Consider the following 22,536-nt stretch of genomic DNA (forward strand, 5'->3'; position numbering starts at 1 on the left):
GCCAACTTCAGCTCTTGCAGTTGTTCACGAGATATGTTGGAAACAAAAACCGATAATGGACGGACGCACGCACGAGCGGACGGTCAACCCCAAAACATAATGCTTTCAGCCTGTGGCTGCATAGGCATAAATATTACCACAAACACGTCTCCAGTGTGAGGATTCTTGTTCACCACAAACCAAGCTTGAGAACCAACTCCGATCTTAGCCCGTTGGCCAATGGTAAACAGAAAATGCCCTGCAGAACAGAACGACAAAAAGAGCAAGTTTCATTCGTGGAGAGAACAACAAGCGAGAGACTGATCACTCTGAGAATGATGGAGTTCGGCGCTCGTGGAGAGCCAGTGATATTTCCAGTGATCGACGTCGTTGCATTTGCTTTGCTGCCTGCTGGTGTGGTTGGACGTGCCATTATGCGTTCCGATCTTCCTCCCTTCCTCCACACAGACAAAGTTTCCTGGTCTCGGGTCCAAGTACTGTCGGAGAAAATCCAGGACAGGGTGGTGATGAGAATAATGAAGGATGACTAACGACTAAGGATGGGTTTCCACCTTACGTAAGCCGTTACTTATTGCATTTGTAAACACAAAAATCAATGTGCAAGCTTTATAACAAGGCTGAAGCGTGTATTTAAAAGTCATGACTGAATGAAAGGTAAAAAGTTCGGCATAATTCTGAATGGTAACTGTTTATTGTCAATTTGTATTTTTCCCCTTCCCCAAAATAAGAGGGAGGAAAAGGATGAAAGAAGTAAAAGAGGAAGGAAGACAATAGGGGGCTGGAAGCAAAACGGGGGCTGGAAGCAAAAGAAGGGGAGGAAGCAAAAGTAGGTGGAAGCAAAATGGGGGCTGGAACTAACATGGAAGCTGGAAGCAAAAGGAAGAGGCTGAGGAAGGAAAGGGGAGAGAGAGGAAGGAAAGGGGAGAGAGGGGAAGGAAAGGGGAGAGAGAGGGGAAGGAAAGGGGAGAGAGAGGGGAAGGAAAGGGGAGAGAGAGGGGAAGGAAAGGAAAGGGGAGAGAGACTGGAAGGAAAGGGGAGAGAGACTGGAAGGAAAGGGGAGAGAGAGGGGAAGGAAAGGGGAGAGAGAGGGGAAGGAAAGGGGAGAGAGAGGGGAAGGAAAGGGGAGAGAGAGGGGAAGGAAAGGGGAGAGAGAGGGGAAGGAAAGGGGAGAGAGAGGGGAAGGAAAGGGGAGAGAGAGGGGAAGGAAAGGGGAGAGAGGGGAAGGAAAGGGAGAGAGAGGGGAAGGAAAGGGGAGAGAGGGGAAGGAAAGGGGAGAGAGGGGAAGGAAAGGGGAGAGAGGGGAAGGAAAGGGGAGAGAGGGGGAGGAAAGGGGAGAGAGGGGGAGGAAAGGGGAGAGAGGGGGAGGAAAGGGGAGAGAGAGGGGAGGAAAGGGGAGAGAGAGGGGAAGGAAAGGGGAGAGACTGGAAGGAAAGGGGAGAGAGAGGGGAAGGAAAGGGGAGAGAGGGGAAGGAAAGAGAGGGGAGGAAAGGGGAGAGAGAGGGGAAGGAAAGGGGAGAGAGAGGGGAAGGAAAGGGGAGAGAGAGGGGAAGGAAAGGGGAGAGAGGGGAAGGAAAGGGGAGAGAGGGGAAGGAAAGGGGAGAGAGGGGAAGGAAAGGGGAGAGAGGGAAGGAAAGGGGAGAGAGGGGAGGAAAGGGGAGAGAGGGGGAGGAAAGGGGAGAGAGGGGGAGGAAAGGGGAGAGAGGGGGAAGGAAAGGGGAGAGAGAGGGAAGGAAAGGGGAGAGAGAGGGGAGGAAAGGGGAGAGAGAGGGAAGGAAAGGGGAGAGAGGGGGAAGGAAAGGGGAGAGAGAGGGGAAGGAAAGGGGAGAGAGGGGGAAGGAAAGGGGAGAGAGGGGGAAGGAAAGGGGAGAGAGAGGGGAAGGAAAGGGGAGAGAGAGGGGAAGGAAAGGGGAGAGAGAGGGAAGGAAAGGGGAGAGAGAGGGGAAGGAAAGGGGAGAGAGAGGGGAAGGAAAGGGGAGAGAGAGGGGAAGGAAAGGGGAGAGAGAGGGGAAGGAAAGGGAGAGAGAGGGGAAGGAAAGGGGAGAGAGAGGGGAAGGAAAGGGAGAGAGAGGGGAAGGAAAGGGGAGAGAGGGGAAGGAAAGGGGAGAGAGCGGGAAGGAAAGGGAGAGAGAGAGGGAAAGGAAAGGGGAGAGAGAGGGAAGGAAAGGGGAGAGAGAGGGGAAGGAAAGGGGAGAGAGGGGAAGGAAAGGGAGAGAGGGGAAGGAAAGGGGAGAGAGGGGGAAGGAAAGGGGAGAGAGAGGGAAGGAAAGGGGAGAGAGAGGGGAAGGAAAGGGGAGAGAGAGGGGAAGGAAAGGGGAGAGAGAGGGAAAGGAAAGGGGAGAGAGAGGGGAAGGAAAGGGGAGAGAGAGGGGAAGGAAAGGGGAGAGAGGGGAATGAAAAAGGGGAAAGGGCTGGGGAAGAGGAAGGGCAGGGGGAAGGCAGGACAGGGGAGAGGAAGGATCGGAGGAAGAAGGAAGGTAGGGAGAGGATGGAGAAAGGGGGAGGAAGGTCAAGGAAGACAAAAGAGGAGGGGGGGTGAGAAAAAGGAGGAAAATTTCAAGCATTTGTCCTTGATCAGAGAAAAGGTCCTTAATTACCCGTTTTCATACGACGAAGAACTAATGCTTGAAACATCAGCTGTACCTCGTTTCCCACAGCGGAAACACATGCCACCACTGTATTATCATCCGAAAGTGAATAACATTATCTTGTGAAACATTATCAATCTGCACGCTTCCTTGGATAAATGATGGTAAATAACTCCCCCTCCCGATCCCACAAATCCTACCCACACCAACAACACCATTGCTGTCCTTACCAACCATCTGTTTTGTTTTTTTTAATGTTTTTTTTGACAATAAATTTGAATTTGCACCTCTTAAAAGCAGAGTATGTCTGACCTCAAGCAGAAAGTCTCCAAATTTCCGTTTTCCAATGAAGCAGATCCCAGCACTCTGGAACGAAAAAGTAAAGTCAATCAAATTTGTTTTGTTATAATATATATTTTTCATCTGTTGTATGAAAATGCATGAGAAAAGAAAACAAAACAAAGAACAAAAAATTCTGATGAATAATCAAGGAGCTGCGGTGAATAGCAAAGGACCCGTCCTGATGGAGGAGTCAATTCCCTCACTGTGACGATTGATCACGACTTCAAATACAGGCCAACACCAGGTGGTGCGAGATGACGCACATCTACAGAGATAAATTGGAGTCTTCCCCCCAACCCTAAATCCCCGGGACTATGATGATTTTTAACCTCCGCCATCTTCGAAGATGGATGGAGGTTACTGTTTTCACCCCTTTCTATTTGTTTGTTTGTTTGTTTGTTTGTGAACAGTATTACGGAAAAAACTTCTCGACGGATTTCGACGAAACTTGGTGGGGGGGGGTTAGGTATGGTCCAAGGATCATGCCATTAAATTTTGGACTTGGTCCCCCCCCCACCAAAAAAAATTGTTAGAGAAAATTTTTTTTTTTTTTGCATTTCTACATGTTTTTAAGTGATTTCCAACCCCCCCCAAATTATTTTTACCCACCCCCCAAAAAAATAGAATTTTTTTTTCATTTCTACATGTTTTAAGTGATTTCCAACCCCCCCCCAAAAAAATTGTTGGAGAAAAAAATTTTTTTTTTGCATTTGTACATATTTTAAGTGTTTCCAACCCCCCCACCCCAAAAAATTGTTTGAGAAAAATTTTTTTTTTTTGCATTTTTACGTTTTAAGTGATTTCCAAAGTCCCCCCCCAAAAAAAAAATTGTTGGAGAAAATTTTTTTTTTTTTGCATTTCTACATATTTCAAGTGATTTCCAACCCCCCCAAAAAACAATTGTTTGAGAATTTTTTTTTTTGCATTTTACATGTTTTAAGTGATTTCCAACCCCCTCCAAAAAAATTGTTAGAGAAAAAAAAATTTTGCAACTTTTTTTTCAACAAAATTTCGATTTTTTTTTTTGCATTTTTACATGTTTTAAGTGATTTCCAACCCATGGCCCCCGAAGGAGAAGAGAACTATAACTTCCTTCCCCTGATTTCCAACCCGAAGGAGAAAAGAACTATAACTCTCAGCACTGTTGACATCATATAAGGTTCACTTGAGTGACCCAGCAGTATTGGCAGCGGAGGTTTTGCACTCTCCCGAGTGCTCCCCCTCTAGTTTTTTTATTGTTTTACCGTCGAAGACGTTATCGTGCACACTGCACCAAAATAGGTACTTGCTCTCTCTCTTCTCCGAAACTACACACACAATTTTGATGGAACTTGACCACAACCTTCACCACCCTTGATGTACCAAAGTTTGTCCAGGGCATTAAAAATTCAGGGTCTAACAGGGTCTTGTGGGGGAGTTTGAGTGACTGTTGCTCCGAATCCAGATGAGCTTCAGGACAGGCGGTCCGATTTATTTTTTTAACACCCGAGTGATATCCCTGAGCCTGCCACATTTTTCTCATCCCCACTACTCCCTAAAATTCCTCCAATGAAATCAATTCATCAGCTTGAAATTATTTAACATGGTGTTCATGTAGCGCAGGCATGATGGGCCATCTGGCCTCCTCCTCCTCCTTCAAATAACCTTGTTACCTCCACCACCGAAGGTCGACGGTCTCACCCCAATTTGTCTGTCTCTGTCTATGAGAAAGATATCTCAAAAAGTTATGGACTGATTAGCGCTGTGAGATAGCTCTTCCGGTTGCCGCAGACAGAACATATTATGTCGTGGCGGTGACGTCACGGCGTTCGTCTCAGGTCTGAGAATGACATCGATTCTCATTATTGCGCAGGCCTGCAACCAATAATGACTCCGGATTGTACTTCGTGAGGCGGGAGATGATGTTCCGCGTGGCAGGCGTAACTTATCACTCCCGGTGCCATGCAGCAAGGGCTGTATGGGATGTGCTACCGGAGTTTTACCACTCACAGTTTGGAGTCACGCAATATTTGGTTCGTCTGTCTGTCCCACCTGTGGTTTTTCAGACTTTTTCCCATGCCCTTCAACATATTCAACTGAAACTTGGAACATGTCTTAATTGTGATGAGTTTTTTTTTTTTTGGAGACCATGTCGAGGCTCGTGTAAGAGCTTACACACAGAACGTACAACAAGGGGAGCAGGAGATGATGGGTGGGAGAGGGAAGCACAAAATAGTGGGGAACAGAGACAATAGATCTGTGGAGGAGGATGGGGCAGGGAACATGGGGGTAAGGTTTAGTGTACCACGGGCGGGAGGAAGGGTAATACGACTGAAGACAAGATGGGATAAGTCTGTGCATGAGAGAGAGAGAGCAAATTTCTTTGAAAAAATTCTCAGGATGAGTTGATGTCAGTGAGAGTGGAAATGGGAGACCAGTGTAGAAGTTTGATGGCTGCTTGAAGACCCTGCCAGACGGCTTGAGTGAAATGCCAGACTCATTGGCGCTGAGGTGGTTCTCTAATAACGACCAGAGATATGTCCACTTTGACAAGCATGTGGTCAGATGACCCGATTGGGAGCAGAAGACGAACAGCAGAAATTTTCTGGGAAATTGGTCAAAATCAGATCCAGAATAGATGGAGCACCAGTGGCTGAGATCCGGGTCAGGAAGTTGACAGATTGAGTCAGTCCCAATGAGTCAAAGAAGTCCTTTGCTGAAGTGCCATGGCAGGTGAGAGAGGTACCCACACCCAGCCAACTGGCATGATGACAATTGAAGTCACCACATATGAGGAAGAGAGAGTTTGGGTGAGTGGATAGAAGTTGGTCCAGGTTTTCGGCGAGTGAGATGTAAATGGAGTCATCACTGTTTGGTGGATGGTACAACACACGTATGAATAAGAGGTGGGAGCAGAGTGGAAGCCGTAGCCAGAGGTATTCTTGGGGATGTGGAGGAGTGAGGGCAGTGCAGGGAGAGTGAGGAATGGAGTTTTTGATAAAGAGAGCAACTCAGCCGCCAGGACGAGGCTCAGGTCTATCACACTGGAGGAGGGAGTAACCAGGGAGAGAAACTAATGAGTCGGAAACGTCTCGAGGGAGGAAAGGTTCTGTTAAGCGGACTATATCTGGTTTGTCAGTGGCAACCTGTATGGAGAGATCAGTCAGGTTAGTTGGAGTGAAAGCTCCAGATGTTGGAGGTCCACACTGTTAAGGAAGAGGGAGGGAGGGAGGAGGTTTTGGGTGCAGGGGAGGGGAGGGTGAGGTAAGGAGAGTTATTGACAGTGTGTCGGAGATTGTAGAAGAAGAGCAAGGGGAGAGGGTCAGATGGGGAGGACAAGGGGCAAGGTGATGAAGGGATGAGTCGCAGTGGGGAGTAATAAGAAAGGGGGTAAAGGGAAGTGGGGGATTGGAGGAGGTGGAGGAATGAGATGGAAGACAGAGGGGGGAGGAGGAAGCTTTGTGGGTGTGAGGGGGAGGTAGCTTTGAGAAGGGGGAGTGAGGGGTGGAGATTTGTAAGGGAGGGGTGAGGGGGTAGAATTGAGGGAGAAAGGTGTGGTGGGAGCTTTTGAGAAAGGTGAGGGGTGTGGAGAAGGGAAGGATGAGACTGGGTTGAGGTATTGTGAAGATGGGAGTGGGTGGAAGAGGGATTAAAAATTGAGGGGTGGGAAGAGGGGGAGGCAGCTTTGAGAAGGGGGAGTGAGGAGGGAGATTTGAAGGAGAGAGGTGAGGGGGAAGATTTGTGGGAGAATTGAGAGAGAAGGGTGAGAGGGGAGAATTGAGGGAGAAGGGTGAGGGGGTGGAATTTGAGGGAGAAGGGTGAGGGGGGTGGAATTTGAGGGAGAAGGGTGAGGAGGGAGAATTGAGCGATAAAGATGTGCTTTTGAGAAAGGTGAGGGGGAAGCTTGTGGGGGGGGGTGGCAGTGACGTTTGATTTGAAGAGGGAGGAGGTGGCTGACTTGAGAGGGAGGGGTGAGGGGAAGCTTTGTGAGGGAGGGGAGATGATGAGAGGAGGCACGGTCATGGGTGAGGAGGGAGAAGGGAAGGATGAGACTGGGTAGAGGTATGGTAAAGATGGGAGTGGGTGGAGGGAGGAACGAGATTTGAGGGGGTGGGAAGAGGTGTGATGAGAGGAAAGAAAGAGTGTGTTTGAGATATGGAGGAGAGAGAGAGAGAGAGAGAGAGAGAGAGAGAGAGAGAGAGAGAGAGAGAGAGAGAGAGAGAGAGAGAGTGCGAGGAGAGAGAGAGAGTGCGAAGAGAGAGAGAGTGCGAGGGGGGAGAGAGAGAGAGAGAGAGTGCGAAGAGAGAGAGAGAGAGAGTGCGAAGAGAGAGAGAGAGAGAGAGAGAGAGAGAGAGAGTGCGAAGAGAGAGAGAGAGAGAGAGAGAGTGCGAAGAGAGAGAGAGAGAGAGAGAGAGAGTGCGAAGAGAGAGAGAGAGAGAGAGTGCGAAGAGAGAGAGAGTGCGAAGAGAGAGAGAGTGCGAAGAGAGAGAGTGCGAAGAGAGAGAGAGTGCGAAGAGAGAGAGAGTGCGAAGAGAGAGAGAGAGAGTGCGAAGAGAGAGAGAGTGCGAAGAGAGAGAGAGAGTGCGACGAGAGAGAGAGAGTGCGAAGAGAGAGAGAGAGTGCGAAGAGAGAGAGAGTGCGAAGAGAGAGAGAGTGCGAAGAGAGAGAGAGAGTGCGAAGAGAGAGAGAGTGCGAAGGAGAGAGAGTGAGAGTGAGAGTGAGAGTGAGAGTGAGAGTGAGAGTGAGAGTGAGAGTGAGAGTGAGAGTGAGAGTGAGAGTGAGAGTGAGAGTGAGAGTGAGAGTGAGAGTGAGAGTGAGAGAGAGAGAGAGAGAGAGAGAGAGAGAGAGTGAGAGTGTGAGAGAGAGAGAGAGAGAGAGAGAGAGAGAGATTTGTTAGGTTGGAATGGAGCCCACAGACGTCTAAAAACCATACAGTTTTGGATACCAGAGTGGGGGTCTATTAGTAAGGCAGAGGAGAGTGGAGAGATGCTAGAATGGAGGACAATATGGGAGGGGGAAGTAGAGGGTATAATAGGGAAGGAGATAGAAGGAGGTAGGATGAATTTGCACTGAAGTTTGAAAAAAAAGAACGATTAATAATGGAAGAGGATCAAGCATTGCAAAATGGGATTTTTTTATTTATCATTTGTTGGTCAGAGATCCGTTTTAATACATTGGAGGATGGATGGAGTACAAAAGAATTTAGAGAATGGAGGAAGGAAGGAAGGAAGCGTTGTCAGAGGTGGAATTGTGACACGGGATGAAATAAAGGTCGAATTGAAATGAGGTTTTTGAAGACGAAGAAAAAGAATAAGAATAAGACATAAGGAGGCAAAGAGAGGAAGTCAAAACATTTTAAGAGATGGTTATTTTTATTTTTTTGAAGATTCGGGAAGAGGGGCAGAGTAAAGGAGGAGTTTGAAGAAAAAAACTCACGTGAAGGTGAGTGGTGAATGCCTTCACGATCAAAGTGGGATTGGAAATGTGGAAATGGAGGAAGAAGAAGAAGAAGAAGAAGAAGAAGAAGAAGAAGAAGAAGAAGAAGGAAGAGGAGGAGTCTTCAGCGGCCCTGAAGAGAACCACCACCATCGCTCAAGAACCGGAACCAGAGGTTACAGAACAAGTTGGAGTTTCAGGGCGTTTGGTCAATTTTTCAGTGAGAAAATATCAGATATTATAGATGGATCAGTGTTCAGCTGCCCAGACTCCACCCCAATAAAATCATACACCGCCATTGCATAAAGCAGCACAGATCGGCAGCCTCAGGCCTGAGGCCTGGGTGTTAGTCAATGGCCCAGTGCAATTGGAAGGATCTCAGGTATATAACCACAATGTATTACGTATGCACATAAGCCGTTCGTATGTTTTGGCTTCACGTATGTACATTGTGTTGTTTTTAAAATGAAAAAAGCACAGCCGAGAAATGAATGAAACACGGTGGGTTGGACAGTTTCTTCTTCTTCATTTTGGTTCCGGTATTGGCTCGAGTGTGCGTTAAAACAAACACATTTTTATCTCCGGTTTGTAATCCTCGTTATCTTTTGTAGACTAAAAACCGATAAAGACAACAGTAAATTAAAATTGTTTTCCCCTTAATTTTGACGAATAGATCCAAACACGGTGGGTTTGACTTTCTTCTTCATTTTGGTTCCAGTATCGGCTCGAGCATACGTTAAACGCAAACAAATTTTAGCTCCCGAATATTCATTGAGACCGGTAGGGAACATGCATTGCAAAGCAATTCTCACTGCTGTTGTTCTTGTTATTATTATCATTATTATTACTGGTACAATATTACTGGTATGTGCAAAAAAAAACAAACAAAAAAAACTTTCAAACCACTTGCCAGAAACAACCACACAGGCCGTTCCTTCGCTCTCGCGTGCCCGTACGTGTGTGGTCATACGTGCGTGCCCGTACGTACATGGCCGTACATGCAAACCAAAAAAAAAAAAGAACTTTCAAACAACCACACAGGCTGTTCCTTCGCTCTCGTAAATGACGACTGGATTGGGGCATTGTGCTTATCTATAAATGGGCATAAGAAATCGAGAAATTATTAGAATACAATAAGTCATCACTATCCTGAAGTGGTGCGTGCCCGTATGGAATGTTCACATGCATTCCACGAATTATCGCTTTCATTGAAGTAACAACTGCTGTGATACTTACACACACAGAGTTAATTAAAATCCAAATTAAAATCAAGTTTACCTCCCTGTCTTTGTTTGCCATGACATTCGCTGCCATTGACCATTGCCACTCCTACGCCACGGGAACTAAAGCGTCCTTTCCCCATCGGCCACGCCTCCGCAGGAACGTGTCTTGTCATTGGTTGGTAAATAAATGGCCATAACTTGGGAACCACTTGTCCGATTAATATCAAACCTTGAAAAGGCACATACTCAGGTCCGCAGCAATATAGCTGGCAAGTTTCAATTAGATCGGACCAGTGGTTGAGGAGAAACAGCGGTCTCACACACACACACACACACACACACACACACACACACACACACACACACACACACACACACACACACACACACACACACACACACACACACACACACACACGTTGCTGGAATTATAGATAGATTACCCTGCACTCACGAAGCGAAAAGCAGGGTTAAGTGATCGGTAGCACACGTACATATGGTGTACTTCGTACGGCGTGTCTGCATTTTGTTAAGAGCGTACATTGAAACTGTTCAGTGGAGGAAATTGAAACTTTACCACATGTTACATAACCATGTGCTATAGCGGTCAACATAGGCCAAAGGTCAACATTGGCCAATTTTCTAAAATCATAAATTTTCATCCGATTAACTAGAAATTTGAAGAGGATTTGCATATCAAGTCACTGAATTCAATCACCAACTATTTTTCTGGTCAACATAGGCCAAAAGGTCAACATAGGCCGAATTTATAAAATTGTTAATTTTCATCCGATTGACTTGAAATTTGAACAGGATTTTCAAAAAAAGTGACCATCATGTGTCACGTGGTCTGGCAGCCATATCGGATCTAAGGGAAAATCTTTGAAAATCTCCGTAGAATAAACTTAACCGATCAATGCAAAATTTAACTAATTGATTAACTGCCCATGGGAAATATGGTTTTGATAAAGATGACGTCATCGGCCAAATGGTCTGACAGCCATGTTGAATCAAAGAAAGAAAAAAAAAGTTGGCTCGCAGCAAGTCCTCGAGACTGCGCAGGTTACGTATTCTATGAATACCATCCAGTTATTATTGTTTACCTCTTTGCGATGTAGGGTATGTTGGAGACCAGCAGAGGCAGCAAGCTTGCGCACTTCAGGCTTGAAGAGGCCACCAACAGGGAACATGGTGTACTGCAAAGCACACTGGGAAATCTGGCTCAAAAACAAGGTTTGGTCTTTTTGTGGGTCCACAGCTTTAAGTAGGCGTACCACTGCTGGGTTTTTGGCTGGGATAAAACAAAAACAAAAAACGATGGGGTTTATAATCAATTAACTGTTGTAACAAAACTATTGGTGCATTCATACACACTGTAAAACAACTGGGAACAGACATAAATGTATCCTTACTATAATTCATGGACCGATGTTTGTATCTGTTACTTGCGAAAATCGAAGATTTTTCAAGTATATTGGTCAGTCGACTTTGTTATTACTTGGCGAAAAAAAATTTTTGCCGAGTATGTTGGTCTGTAGCGTTTGTTGGGTCGCCGAAATAGGTGACCCTTATTGTCAGTAATTCTGTCTGTTTGTTTGGATGTTTGTTCGTTTGTCAACAGCATAATTGGTAGTAAACGTGGGCGGATTTTGACCAAACTCTGGTGGTAAGTACATCTTATGACCTCGTGTTTTGGAAATTGTGATGGTTGCTCGGGACGCTTTGGTTCCCCAGCAACAACCGAAAAACCTTCAAAAATCGGTACCGTTCACGCGAAAATCAATTCCGAAAGCCATTATCCCACGTAGGGTTATGAAATTTGGCACGAATGATCTACAGGTGATGCTCTATCAAATATATTCCGGTTTTTGTGATATATGGAATACTTTACCCGCAGTGCCCCCTACAATTAGGGTATGCGCGAAAATTGGCAAATTGAAGGCCCCCTAGCGACCAGGTGACTGCATCGATACGAATGAAACTTTGCAGGTTCATGGTACTCAATGAGTACTACAACTTTGCCCCAGGACATATTGACCGATTTCGCTTAGGTCAGGGGTCAAAGGTCAATTAGTGCAAAAATCGATAATATGTGAGAGCTGGAGGTGCCTTCGCGCCAAATGCTACTCCTCCTAGGGTTATGGTCGGATGGTCATGAAAATTCACACTAATCGTCTGGAATACATTGTGCACAAACGATCGAGCCGGATTTTCGATTTAGATCTTTGTTTACCCACAGCAGCACCCCCTCGAACTTTGGGGATTTCCGATTTCAAACCACATTTTCGGTACTTTGCAGAGTGAAACGGCACATCCTGTGGCTAGGAATTCTTTCATACGTTATTTCACAATATTGTGCATTAGTAAGTAGATCTTCGACTGCGATTGTGATTGGATGATCGTACAAACACCGTTTCTCAACACCTACGATTGTCGCAATACTAACAGTCCTGCTCGGCGACCCATCGCCGCCTACCGGCTTGTCTGTTTGTTTGTTTGTTTGTTTGTCACACAATTTTTGGTCACAGTTTTCAAGCAATCGTTCTGAATATAGGTAACCGGCCAAGGAGGGCAATGATTAATTTTGGTGAAGATCCAAATGCGGATCCAGATCCGACTATTAGAATTTTTAAAGTGATTCTTCACCATTGATTGACAGGGCCAAAATTATATTTAGCACAATCTCTCAGAAGATTACAGATGGATTCGGATGAAACTTGGTGGATATGTAACAAGGCCAAACCGATTCAATTTTGGTGAAGATCCGGATCCAGATTCGAGAATTATTTAATTTTTAAACTGATTCTTCACCATTGAGAGATGGAGCTTAAAACGATGTTGCATGATATCTAAAAAAAAGTTGTGGACGGATTCAGATTAAACTTGGTGGACACGTTGGGTGTGTGACAAGGACTAATCGATTCGATGTTGATGAAGATCTGAATCGGAATCCAGATACGACATTTTTTTTAAGTGGTTCTTCACCATTGAAAGACGGGGCCAAAAACTATGCCTGGCGTGATATCTCTAAAAGTTGAGGATGACTTGTGACAAAACTAGGTGGAAGAGTTGGTTAAGTGACAAGAAGAAGCTGATTTTATTTTGGTTAAGGTCTGGATTCAGATCCGACCACTAAGTGGGATACAAAAAGTAAACTATTCAGCAGAGAATTTGAAGGAGGTAGGTTTGGGGTGGGGGTCCTGTGTCAGAGTGGTGACCCATCCAGGATTGTGTCCAGTAGCCAAGGAGACCGCTTCGGCAGCACCAACTCTCTGCACAGAGTATGGTCCCAATGGATGGATGGATGGATGGATGGTTTGGAGTGGATTAACGGGGGTAGAAAAGATCAAGATTCTGGATGGGGGAAGATGTGAGATGGTGCTGTTTTGATGTTTTGTTTTGAAGACCAGGAGGGAGGAGTGGGATTGACGAGAGTGTGGGAGGTTGTTCCAGAGGTGGGAAAAGAAGAATAAAAGAGTGAAAGTGAGCAGTGATTCTTGATTTTGCCAGTTTCACCAGAAGGGGGTTGCCGGCAGACCTTGAGCACCTGCAGACAGAGCAGGGGGAGGGGGAGTGAGGTCAAAGAGCAGACGGTAAAAGACAGAAAGACCACCGACCTGCCTGCGGTGAGGGATTGGGAGACCCAAATAATCAGCCCCATCACGGGAGATACCAATGATCCTAAACACCTTGGTTTCCACAGCGTGAAGCCGAGAAAGGTGAGAGGCAGGAGCACCAGCCCAAAGGGGAGAGCAGTACTCCATCAGACTGCAGACGAAAGCTATGTATGTGGTCAGGAGCTCAGGTGGGCTGAGAAAGGACTTTGCATGACGGAGGATTCCCAGATGGTGACTGGCTTTGGAGACCAGGTTGGAAATGTGGCTTTCCCAGGAAAATCATGGCAGATCGTGAGAACCAAAAGCTTGAAAGAAAGGACTTCTTCCAGAGCATTCTTGAGAAAGTAGATTGGGGAGGGAGGGGGGTTCCAAACCGTCCTTTCGAAGAGACATAGTGAGAGTATGAGATTTGTCCGGATTGAAAGACATGTTCCACGTGTTGGACCAGTTTGTGATTTTATCCAGATCTGCAGAGAGTGAAGAGGCTGCTGCTTGCCGATCCGAGGGACGACAGATGGTACGGCAGAGGGTGGAGTCATCAGCAAAGAGATAAAGAGGATTTTGCATATAGTCAGAGAGATCATTGATGAAAACCAGAAAAAGAACAGGGCCTAGAACGCTACCTTGAGGAACTCCAGCCTGGACAGGAAGAGGGGATGAGGAAACTCCATTAAGAGCCGCACGTTGACTGTGACAGGTTCGGACGTCTGCGAGCCATGAGTGGAGATGGCCTTGGATACCATAGGAAAATAGTTTGGTGAGAAGGGCAAGGTGCCAGACCATATCGAAGGCACGCAATATGTCTCGGGAGATGGCTCTGATTTCATGTCTGACATTGAGGGCCTCCATCCATTGTTGGGTGAGTCGAAGCTGCATGTTCAACGTGGAGTGACCTGGTCTGAAACCAAATTGGTGAACTGAGATGAGGCTGTTGGAGAAAAGGAAGGTTTTCATATCAATTGCTGCGATGATGGATTCCCATGACCTCGCTGATGATTGGAAGTAAGCTAATAGGTCTGCAGTCAAGGGGATCACTTTTTGCTCCTTTGTAGCGCAGTGATGCTGGTGTATTTCTAAGCATATGGAAGATGACCAAGTGCAAATGACAGGGTGAAAAGGGCAGAGAGAGGACGTGCAAGAGCAGCAAAGCAGGTTTTGGGGACACATGAGCTGATGCCGTCCAGTCCAGTAGTAGAGTAAAAGTCGAGGGTTGAAAGAACCTTCTCCACCTTCTCAGGTGCAAAAGACACGGTCCAGGAGCAGTTGGGTACGACAAGGAAGGACAGCTACTGATAGTGAGCAGTTGGGGATGCAAGATTTGGAAGCAAACACAGAATTGAAGCATTCCACCTTCTCATGAGCAGAGTCAATTGTGGTGCCATTTGAAGAGAGCGGTGGGATGGAAGGGGAGCACACACTAGAGACAGACTTAGCAAGGTGCCACGAGGTTTTAGAGGGAGACACATTTGAATGTTCATTCTTGAGTTTGGACAGATGTTGTTTTCTGGCTCTCCTGAGAATGGACATATAGTTGTTGCGGACTTTTAAAAAATGTACTGAGATTGCCTTCAGTTGAATTTGCCTTCCAGGAAGGGAAGGCAAGTTGTTTCAGGGCAACTGCCTCACCACAGGATTTCAGTGTACCATGGGTGGGAAGAAGTGAAGGATAATTACCTCCGCCACCGAAGGTGAAGGAGGTTATGTTTTCAACCCTTTCTGCCCGTCTGTCTGTCTGCGTACAGGATATCTCAAAAAGTTGTTGACGGATCCGGATGAAATTTTGTTGACCTGTTGGGTGTGTGGACAAGGACGAACTGATTCGATTCTGGAGAAGATCCGAATCCGGATTTGGATACGGGAATTATTTAATTTTAAAATGATTATTCACCATTGAGAGATGGGGCCAAAAACGACAAAGTACTGGATAGCACGATATTTCAAAAATCTATTGTTGATATGTTCTCGTGGATCAGGAATTACGTGGCGGAGGTATGCGCTCCATAGAGTGCCCTTCCGGTTGAGGATGAGATGGGATGAATCGGCCTGGTAATTCTTCCACAGAAACCCCCTCTCTCTGTCTGTCTGTCTGTCTGTCTGTCTGTCTGTCTGTCTGTCTGTCTGTCTGTCTCTCTCTCTCTCTCATGCATTGAGTTAACATCAGGGGCAGTAGATCAAATGAGAGACCAGTCCTGAAGAGAGATGGCTGCTTGCAGTCCCTGCCAATTTGCTGGAGTGAAATGCCAGACTCGCCGGCATTGAGGCAGCTCTTTGAGAACAGCCATGTGGAGAGATGTTGACCTTCACAAGCACATGATTAGATGAACCAATTGGAGCCGAGGAAGAGCAGGACACATCTGCGGGAAAGTTAGTCATCGCAAGTCCAGAAGGGAGGATTTGCCATTTGGAGAAATCCGGGATGAAAGGTTTACAGATTGAGTCAATCCCATGGAGTCACAGAGATCCTTTGCTGAAGTGCCCTGGCTGGTGAGAGAGGTACACACACCCAGCTAAGTTGCATGGTGACAATTTACATCGCCACATACGAGGAGGAGAGAGAGTTGTGATGAGTGGTTAAAATTTGTCGATGGAGAGAGATAGATAGATAGATAGATAGATAGATAGATAGATAGAGAGAGATAGATAGAGAGATAGATAGAGAGATAGATAGATAGATAGATAGATAGATAGATAGATAGATAGATAGATAGAGAGAGAGATAGAGAGAGAGAGAGAGAGAGAGAGAGAGAGAGAGAGAGAGAGAGAGAGAGAGAGAGAGAGAGAGAGAGAGAGAGAGAGAGATTTAGATGGAGTTTTCACTGTCAGGAGAACCAGGACAGTACAACACACAGATGAACAAGAGGTGGGGTGGGAGCGGAGGGGAAATCACAGCTGGAGGTGCTGCTGGTGGTTGGGAGGTGTAAGGTGCGTATTGTATAGGGGCAGTGGGAAATTGAGTTCTTGATTTAAAGTACAACAACATCACCAGGGCATGGTTCAGGCCTATCAAATCTGAGGATCCAGTAACCGAGGAGAGGGTGTAGGGTGTGGAGTGTGGGGAAGGTTTGAGTGTGTGGGGTGAGTGGGAAGCATTTAAGGGGAGGGGTGAGGGGGCAGCAATGAGAGGGTGGGGTGAGAAGGGATGCAGAAACGGGGGACATGAAGCTTTGAGGGGGTGGTTGCTTTTCCTGATTCTATAATCCCAACTTTTACAAACGGAGATAAAGATGATGAGATGGGGGATTAGAACGCTTGTTAAACGCACGGAGAAACGTAGCACTGTGTGAGCCGGGGTGAGGGGAGGGGGTATTGGGGGAGGTTTGTGGACAAATAACAGAGGAGACAAATATCTCAGAAAAATATTTATTTTGAAGAAGAAGAGACATATTGTTGAAGATTCGGCGGCACTTAACAGCACCGCCGTCTCAGGGGTTATAATGACGGCTAGTTCGGCACAGGTCTCGGGTGACGCGCCTCAGATCATGATACCAAAGTACCCCTGTGCCTCACCAGTTGGGGATATAGACCCCGGCTACAGACTGGGTTTGTCAGAGACCGAGCGAAGTCTGCCACCGTCCGTAACCAGTTTGGTTTTAAATACAAATCGAGCGATTGTTCCTCAGCGCAGCACGAATAAATTCAAGGTGGCAAATCTCGAATGAATCGGCCAGATTTATTGGGGACACATTGGGGAACACGACACAAGCAAAGCATTCACGATAACGTTATAATTAATCTATAACCCGCTCTTATCTTGGGAGCTACGGATACGGGTTTCGAAGGGAGCCCTAGCAAAATAAACCTTAGGCCTGGACAACATTCATACAAGACACGGAGTACTTGGTGGTGCCTCATGGACGAGAGGAAAAGCGTCAAAGGCACGAATGCGGCTCGTGGCAAGCCGATGTCGGATTCGAACGATTCGGATTCAAGGTGTCGGATTCGAACGCCCAGCTCGAGCATGCAGCGTGGCAAGGTGGCGCTCGTACTCCTATCGGCATCGCTCGCGCATGCCACGTGGCAAGATGGCAGCGACGACGTCCTTTTGTCGGCACCGCTCACGCACCAGCCTCGGCGCGTCCAGCCCCTGTAAGGTCGACGGCACAGGAGAGAAAGATCTATGGTGTGTTCCAGCTGGTTTCTCACAAGGTCCAGTATGCGAATCCAGGCCTGGCCTGTACACCAGACCAGGCCAAATCTGGGTGTTGGACGGGATCAGGTGGATCGACGGGATCAAAAGATGTGGTCCAGCCGTGCAGGGAGCAAGGACAGTCAGAGGCCCCGTGGCTGGACTCAGGATGAACCTGTCGATGACCTGCATGCTGGATCCATGGCCGAGAAGGAACAGCCGACCAAGCCACTCCTCATAACGCAGATCGCAGACAGACCAAGCAGTTCCTTCCTTGCCTTTCGGGGCGGGCCTTTCCGACCACCCCGGGGACACGTGATTGGTCCATCGTTCGAGTTTGCAACAGCTCTCGTCCATGAGCCAATGGGTTGCCGACACATTTGTCAGGGCGCTGGGTGGGGGCTAGTTAGGAGGAGGGAAGGAAGAAGAAGGCACCTCTCGGTACACCACCACTGTACGAACACTGGACAGCCTGCTACACCTCCCGACACACATGTAACGTCCGATTACCAAATAACCTGGCTAAACATGCATTTAAGGGGGGATCTGGGCTAATCCTATATTTAATAACCCACTAAGGGCCCATTTCCGCAACAATATATTGTGCTGGAGAAGGAAAACCCGTTTAGCATTTGTGAATGAGATACAAGGGTTGAAAAGCATTGTTAAAAATTTTTTTGCTTGTTTTTAAAAAAAAAGAAGAAGCATTTATATTTAATGGAGATTGTTTGGAGAATAGAGGAGGGGGGGATGGAGAACCAGGAGCAGAAGGAAATTCAACAGAAATGAGAATCGTTATGGAGTGAAATTTAAAGTTTTTGTTGTTGTTGTTGTTGTTGTTGTTGTTGTTGTTGTTGTTGTTGTTTGTTCCGATTTTTTGGAAGCGAGGATAGGATAGCGTTGAGGATATAGAAGCACAATAGCCGGGAATACACCCAGGACAAAAGCAGAACACACTTTCTCTCCGAGGAAGGCCTTGAAAAAGGCCGCTCATGCCTTGACGGCACAAAACAACGAACGATTTACCATGAAATATCGCACGGGACAACGGTCACGCATTCTCCCAGACGTCATGAAAACGGCTATACGCACTGTGCAGTATTTCATTAAAACTATTTCAATAAAACACGATGTCCAAATTTACCTCCGCCACCGAAGGTGGATTGTACCCTCGTACGTTTCACCCCTGTCTGTCTGATTGCGAGCAGGATATCTCAAAACGTTGCGGATGGATTCAGACGAAAATTGCTGGACAGGTTGGGTGTGCGACAAGTACAAATGTATTCGTTTTTGCTGAAGATCTGTATCTGGATCCAGACACTAGACTTTCTTTTTTTCTTTAAGTGATTCTTCACCATCAAGAGATGGGGCCAAAAATGATACATAGCATGATATTCAAAAGGGTTGTGGACAAATCATGACAAAAATTGGTGGATTAGTTGGGTTTTGGCGATTTTGGTTAAAGTCCGGATGTAGATCCGACCTGTCAGTGGGATACAAAACGTGAAATGTTCAGCCTGGCGGATGTATGTGCTCTCCCGAGTGCCATTCTCGTCGTTGTTGCAACGACTGGATTTCATTGTGTCGACCCGATAACCACTCTGTGATGCTGCAGCCAATTACTGTATATGTTTTGCCTCAAGATGGTCGAAAAGACAATACAACATGCTCACAGCTCATTACCAACAACAGTGTATACCATTATGCTCAACATCATGAAATGGGTCATCGACTTTGGCGGCGTCATGGCGTTGATCAAGTATGCTCTCGTCAGTTGCAGAAGTGCGTGCGTAGTGTCCAGTGGCCAGAGCATCCGCATGAAGGGGTCCAAGTGCAAAAGACAGCAGACGTTCAAACTTGACGTGCTTGTTGCAGAGCACATCAGGGTTGGGTGTCAGACCTTGCTCATACTGTGAGAGCAGGGGGCTGGAAGAAAAAGGTAGTACACATGTTAGGAAAGGAGATGATAAATAAGAGGTTTGGATGTGTCCAGGACATTGGAGAACCGATACAGCAAAGAAAAAGATTGAGCATATAACAAGGCAGAGCCTTGCTGGGGGGGGGGGGGGGTATACAGATTACAGTAGATCTGAGAATGAATGATCTATATTGAAGTAGATCTGCGTGCAACTCCTGCATGCACACCGAAACATACACAAGAAACCACATACACAATCATACCATTGGGAGCTAAATGATTGAAACTTGCCCGACGTAACACTAATCAGTGTCATAAAGACGGACACCAATATGTTGGGGGAAATCGGGGAGTAGAGCATCGTGTAACGTGCAACGTCAGTGTGGAAAGTGAAAGAGCAATTTGTTCAGAGAGGATTTACCTGAATACATTGTGCCAGTAGTCTTTAACAAAGTCAACCTGTCTTAGTGGCAGGTTGAGCACCTGGCACGTTTTGATTGCAGCTTCGCTGTCTGACTCCACTGGACAGCCAATGCCTTCCTCGGCATTATCCCAACTCCTTACGAACAACCCCGTCACTCGATACCCTACACCGACAAAAAGATGACATCACGCAACATTCATCAACAAAGTTTTCGAATCATGATCATAGTTGTAATCGACAAGGTTATACACAATGATGACCACTTTAAAAAATATATATATTTATAATAATAATAAGGGAACAAGGAAATATTTTTGAAGGAAGTTTTATGGACAAATAATATGACGCATGAATCAAACAACTTCGATTCCATGCCCAAAAGCATGGCGTGCGTCGATGTCGCATCATGGCAACCAGGACGGCCGAAAGGAACGCGCACTCGCCTCCGAGATGTCTCGCTGGCCTGGACTCGAATCCTGACCCGGCTATAAACTGTCATCCCGGTGTTTCGCCGACGGAGCGATTCATCAATGTGTGCGCCGTCCCTCGGATGGACGTTAAACTTGGAGTTCCATCTGCCAGAATTAGTTGGTGGGCGTGAAAAATCCCACCTTGTTATTCGTGAAGAGTAGGAGAGCTATCGCCGGCACCCTGACCAAATTACAAATTCCTGCTCTAACTTCTGCTGGGAAGGCAATGGCGAACCACCCAGCGTCACCCTCACCAAGAAACTGCTTCGGCAGCACCGACGCTCTGTAACAGAGTCTGGCACATCAGAATCAGAATCATTTCACACAAAATACTTTCTTTACAACATGAAATTGGGAATGGCATTAAATGATGGGGCTGTCAGGTTGTGGCATGAAGTGGACTTTCAGCGCAAGCCATCTCCAGCACATGACAACGTTCACAACCTGCTCGTGGGAGACGAGGTTGAGGATTTGGGCCACACGTCTTATCATGAACCTTGAATTTCCTAAAGAGGGCAACTCCAGCTCAAGGAAGCGGACATGATCTCATCAAGACTCGTCATCAAACCAAGCAGTAGCTGTGTGGTGAAACATGAGCTCCTGAATTGAAGTTGTAGAAATCATACAGTTGGTTAAATGTCAGGAAAAGATTTTTTTTTAATTATTATATAGATATATATATATATATATATATATATATATATATATATATATATGAATGAATGTGTGAATGAATGAATGAATGATAAATAAATAATTAAAAAATTATGCATATGTATCTATGAATGAATGAATGTGAATGAATGAATGTGTGAATGAATGAATGAATGATAAATAAATAATTAAAAAATTATGTGTATGTATCTATGAATGAATGAATGTGAATGAATGAATATGTGAATGAATGAATGATAAATAAATAATTAAAAAAATATGTATATGTATCTGAATGAATGAATGTGAATGAATGAATGAATGAATGATAAATAAATAATTAAAAAATTATGTATATGTATCTATGAATGAATGAATGTGAATGAATGTGTGAATGAATGAATGAATGATAAATAATTAAAAAATTATGTATATGTATCTATGAATGAATGAATGTGAATGAATGTGTGAATGAATGAATGAATGATAAATAATTAAAAAATTATGTATATGTATCTATGAATGAATGAATGTGAATGAATGATAAATAAATAAAAAATTATGTATATGCATCTATGAATGAATGAATGTGAATGAATGAATGTGTGAATGATAAATAAATTATATATATGTGTGTGTGTGTGTGTGTGTGTGTGTGTGTGTGTGTGTGTGTGTGTGTGTGTGTGTGTGTGTGTGTGTGTGTGTGTGTGTGTGTGTGTGTGTGTGTGTGTGTGTGTGTGTGTGTGTGTGTGTGTGTGTAATTGTGGTGGTTAGTGGTGTATCCACAACAGCAGTGTTTAAGATGACTCATTTTTAAATAATCGATTAAAGATACAGCGCAGTGTGTTTGAAACGTTTCCTCCATAACGAGTCGGGTTTTTTTTTTTTTATAATAAATAATTTTTATTTTCTTGGTTCGTGCGCGACACGCGAGGGATTCCATGATCAGGTTATCTTCGACAGACTGGAGGAGCCACGAGCTCGATCATGAACTTTTGACCTCAAATCAGAAGTTAAAAATGAAGCGAATTCGCAAAAAATAAACCATCTCAAACTACCTCTTTGCTTGAGTAAAAGCGCAGCAACAGAGCTGTCGACACCACCGGACACAGCGCACACCACGTGGCGCGCCATGAGAACTTTAACCCGATCCCAGAATGCAATGCGTCGTGAAGGAGTTCCGGACGCGTGCACTGCGCTTCATGGTTTCGTCTGTCGTCGACAAATCGCATCAATATCGCCGATTATCCTCAAGATAGGGTGGGAAAAGGACGGGAAGTGACGTATTTGCCGTGTCCTGTCTGGTAAAATCAGAAAACTGAAAAACCTGCATCGCCCAACGGGAGAAAGCTTCCTCATGAGAATCGGCACATTTTTATTCTCTTTAAAACGTTTTCACTTCTTTACTTAGCACGGCTGCGAATGTTGTCGAAGTTATTTTTCAAAAATGCTTTTATCAAGACAGGAACTCTGACGCCGCGTTGCATTCTGGGATACGTACTACGAACCACTTCCGTTGAACTGTATTTGACTGGAAAGATTATGGGCGGCCGCAATTTGTCGCCACCAGGCGCCATCTTGGTCGGCCCACTCGTGGCAACTCTGACGCCGCGTTGCATTCTGGGATACGTACTACGAACCACTTCCGTTGAACTGTATTTGACTGGAATGATTATGGGCGGCGCCAATTTGTCGCAACCAAGCGCCATCTTGGTCGGCCCACTCGTGGCAGACACATTTCCACTCACGTGATCAATTCGAG

The 22,536-nt window shown here is 45.9% G+C and overlaps 1 protein-coding gene across 4 annotated transcripts in view; it reads right to left on the bottom strand.

Moving 5' to 3' along the window:
- Nucleotides 1–22,057, bottom strand: part of TRMU (tRNA mitochondrial 2-thiouridylase) — a 37,608-nt gene extending 15,551 nt beyond the window's left edge. The window contains exons 1-7 of one of the 4 annotated variants that reach the window (XR_015062732.1): nucleotides 21,833–22,057; nucleotides 19,648–19,813; nucleotides 19,008–19,234; nucleotides 10,669–10,856; nucleotides 2,898–2,951; nucleotides 410–476; nucleotides 138–238 (exon numbers count right to left, since the gene is read on the bottom strand). Coding sequence is in view for 3 of the 4 variants with exons in the window: in XM_085899702.1 (XP_085755828.1) it covers nucleotides 138–238; nucleotides 410–476; nucleotides 2,898–2,951; nucleotides 10,669–10,856; nucleotides 19,008–19,234; nucleotides 19,648–19,813; nucleotides 21,833–21,908 (879 nt within the window). In the remaining variant the exon portion in view is untranslated. The remainder of the gene's footprint in view (nucleotides 1–137; nucleotides 239–409; nucleotides 477–2,897; nucleotides 2,952–10,668; nucleotides 10,857–19,007; nucleotides 19,235–19,647; nucleotides 19,814–21,832) is intronic. The other 3 variants (XM_085899702.1, XM_085899699.1, XM_085899700.1) reach the window with 3 other exon arrangements.
- Between the last annotated feature and the right edge of the window lie 479 nt (nucleotides 22,058–22,536).

Source organism: Eptatretus burgeri, chromosome 10 (assembly GCF_056783735.1).
Source record: "Eptatretus burgeri isolate ZD-2024b chromosome 10, Ebu_testis_v1, whole genome shotgun sequence".
Classification (NCBI taxonomy): domain Eukaryota; kingdom Metazoa; phylum Chordata; class Myxini; order Myxiniformes; family Myxinidae; genus Eptatretus; species Eptatretus burgeri.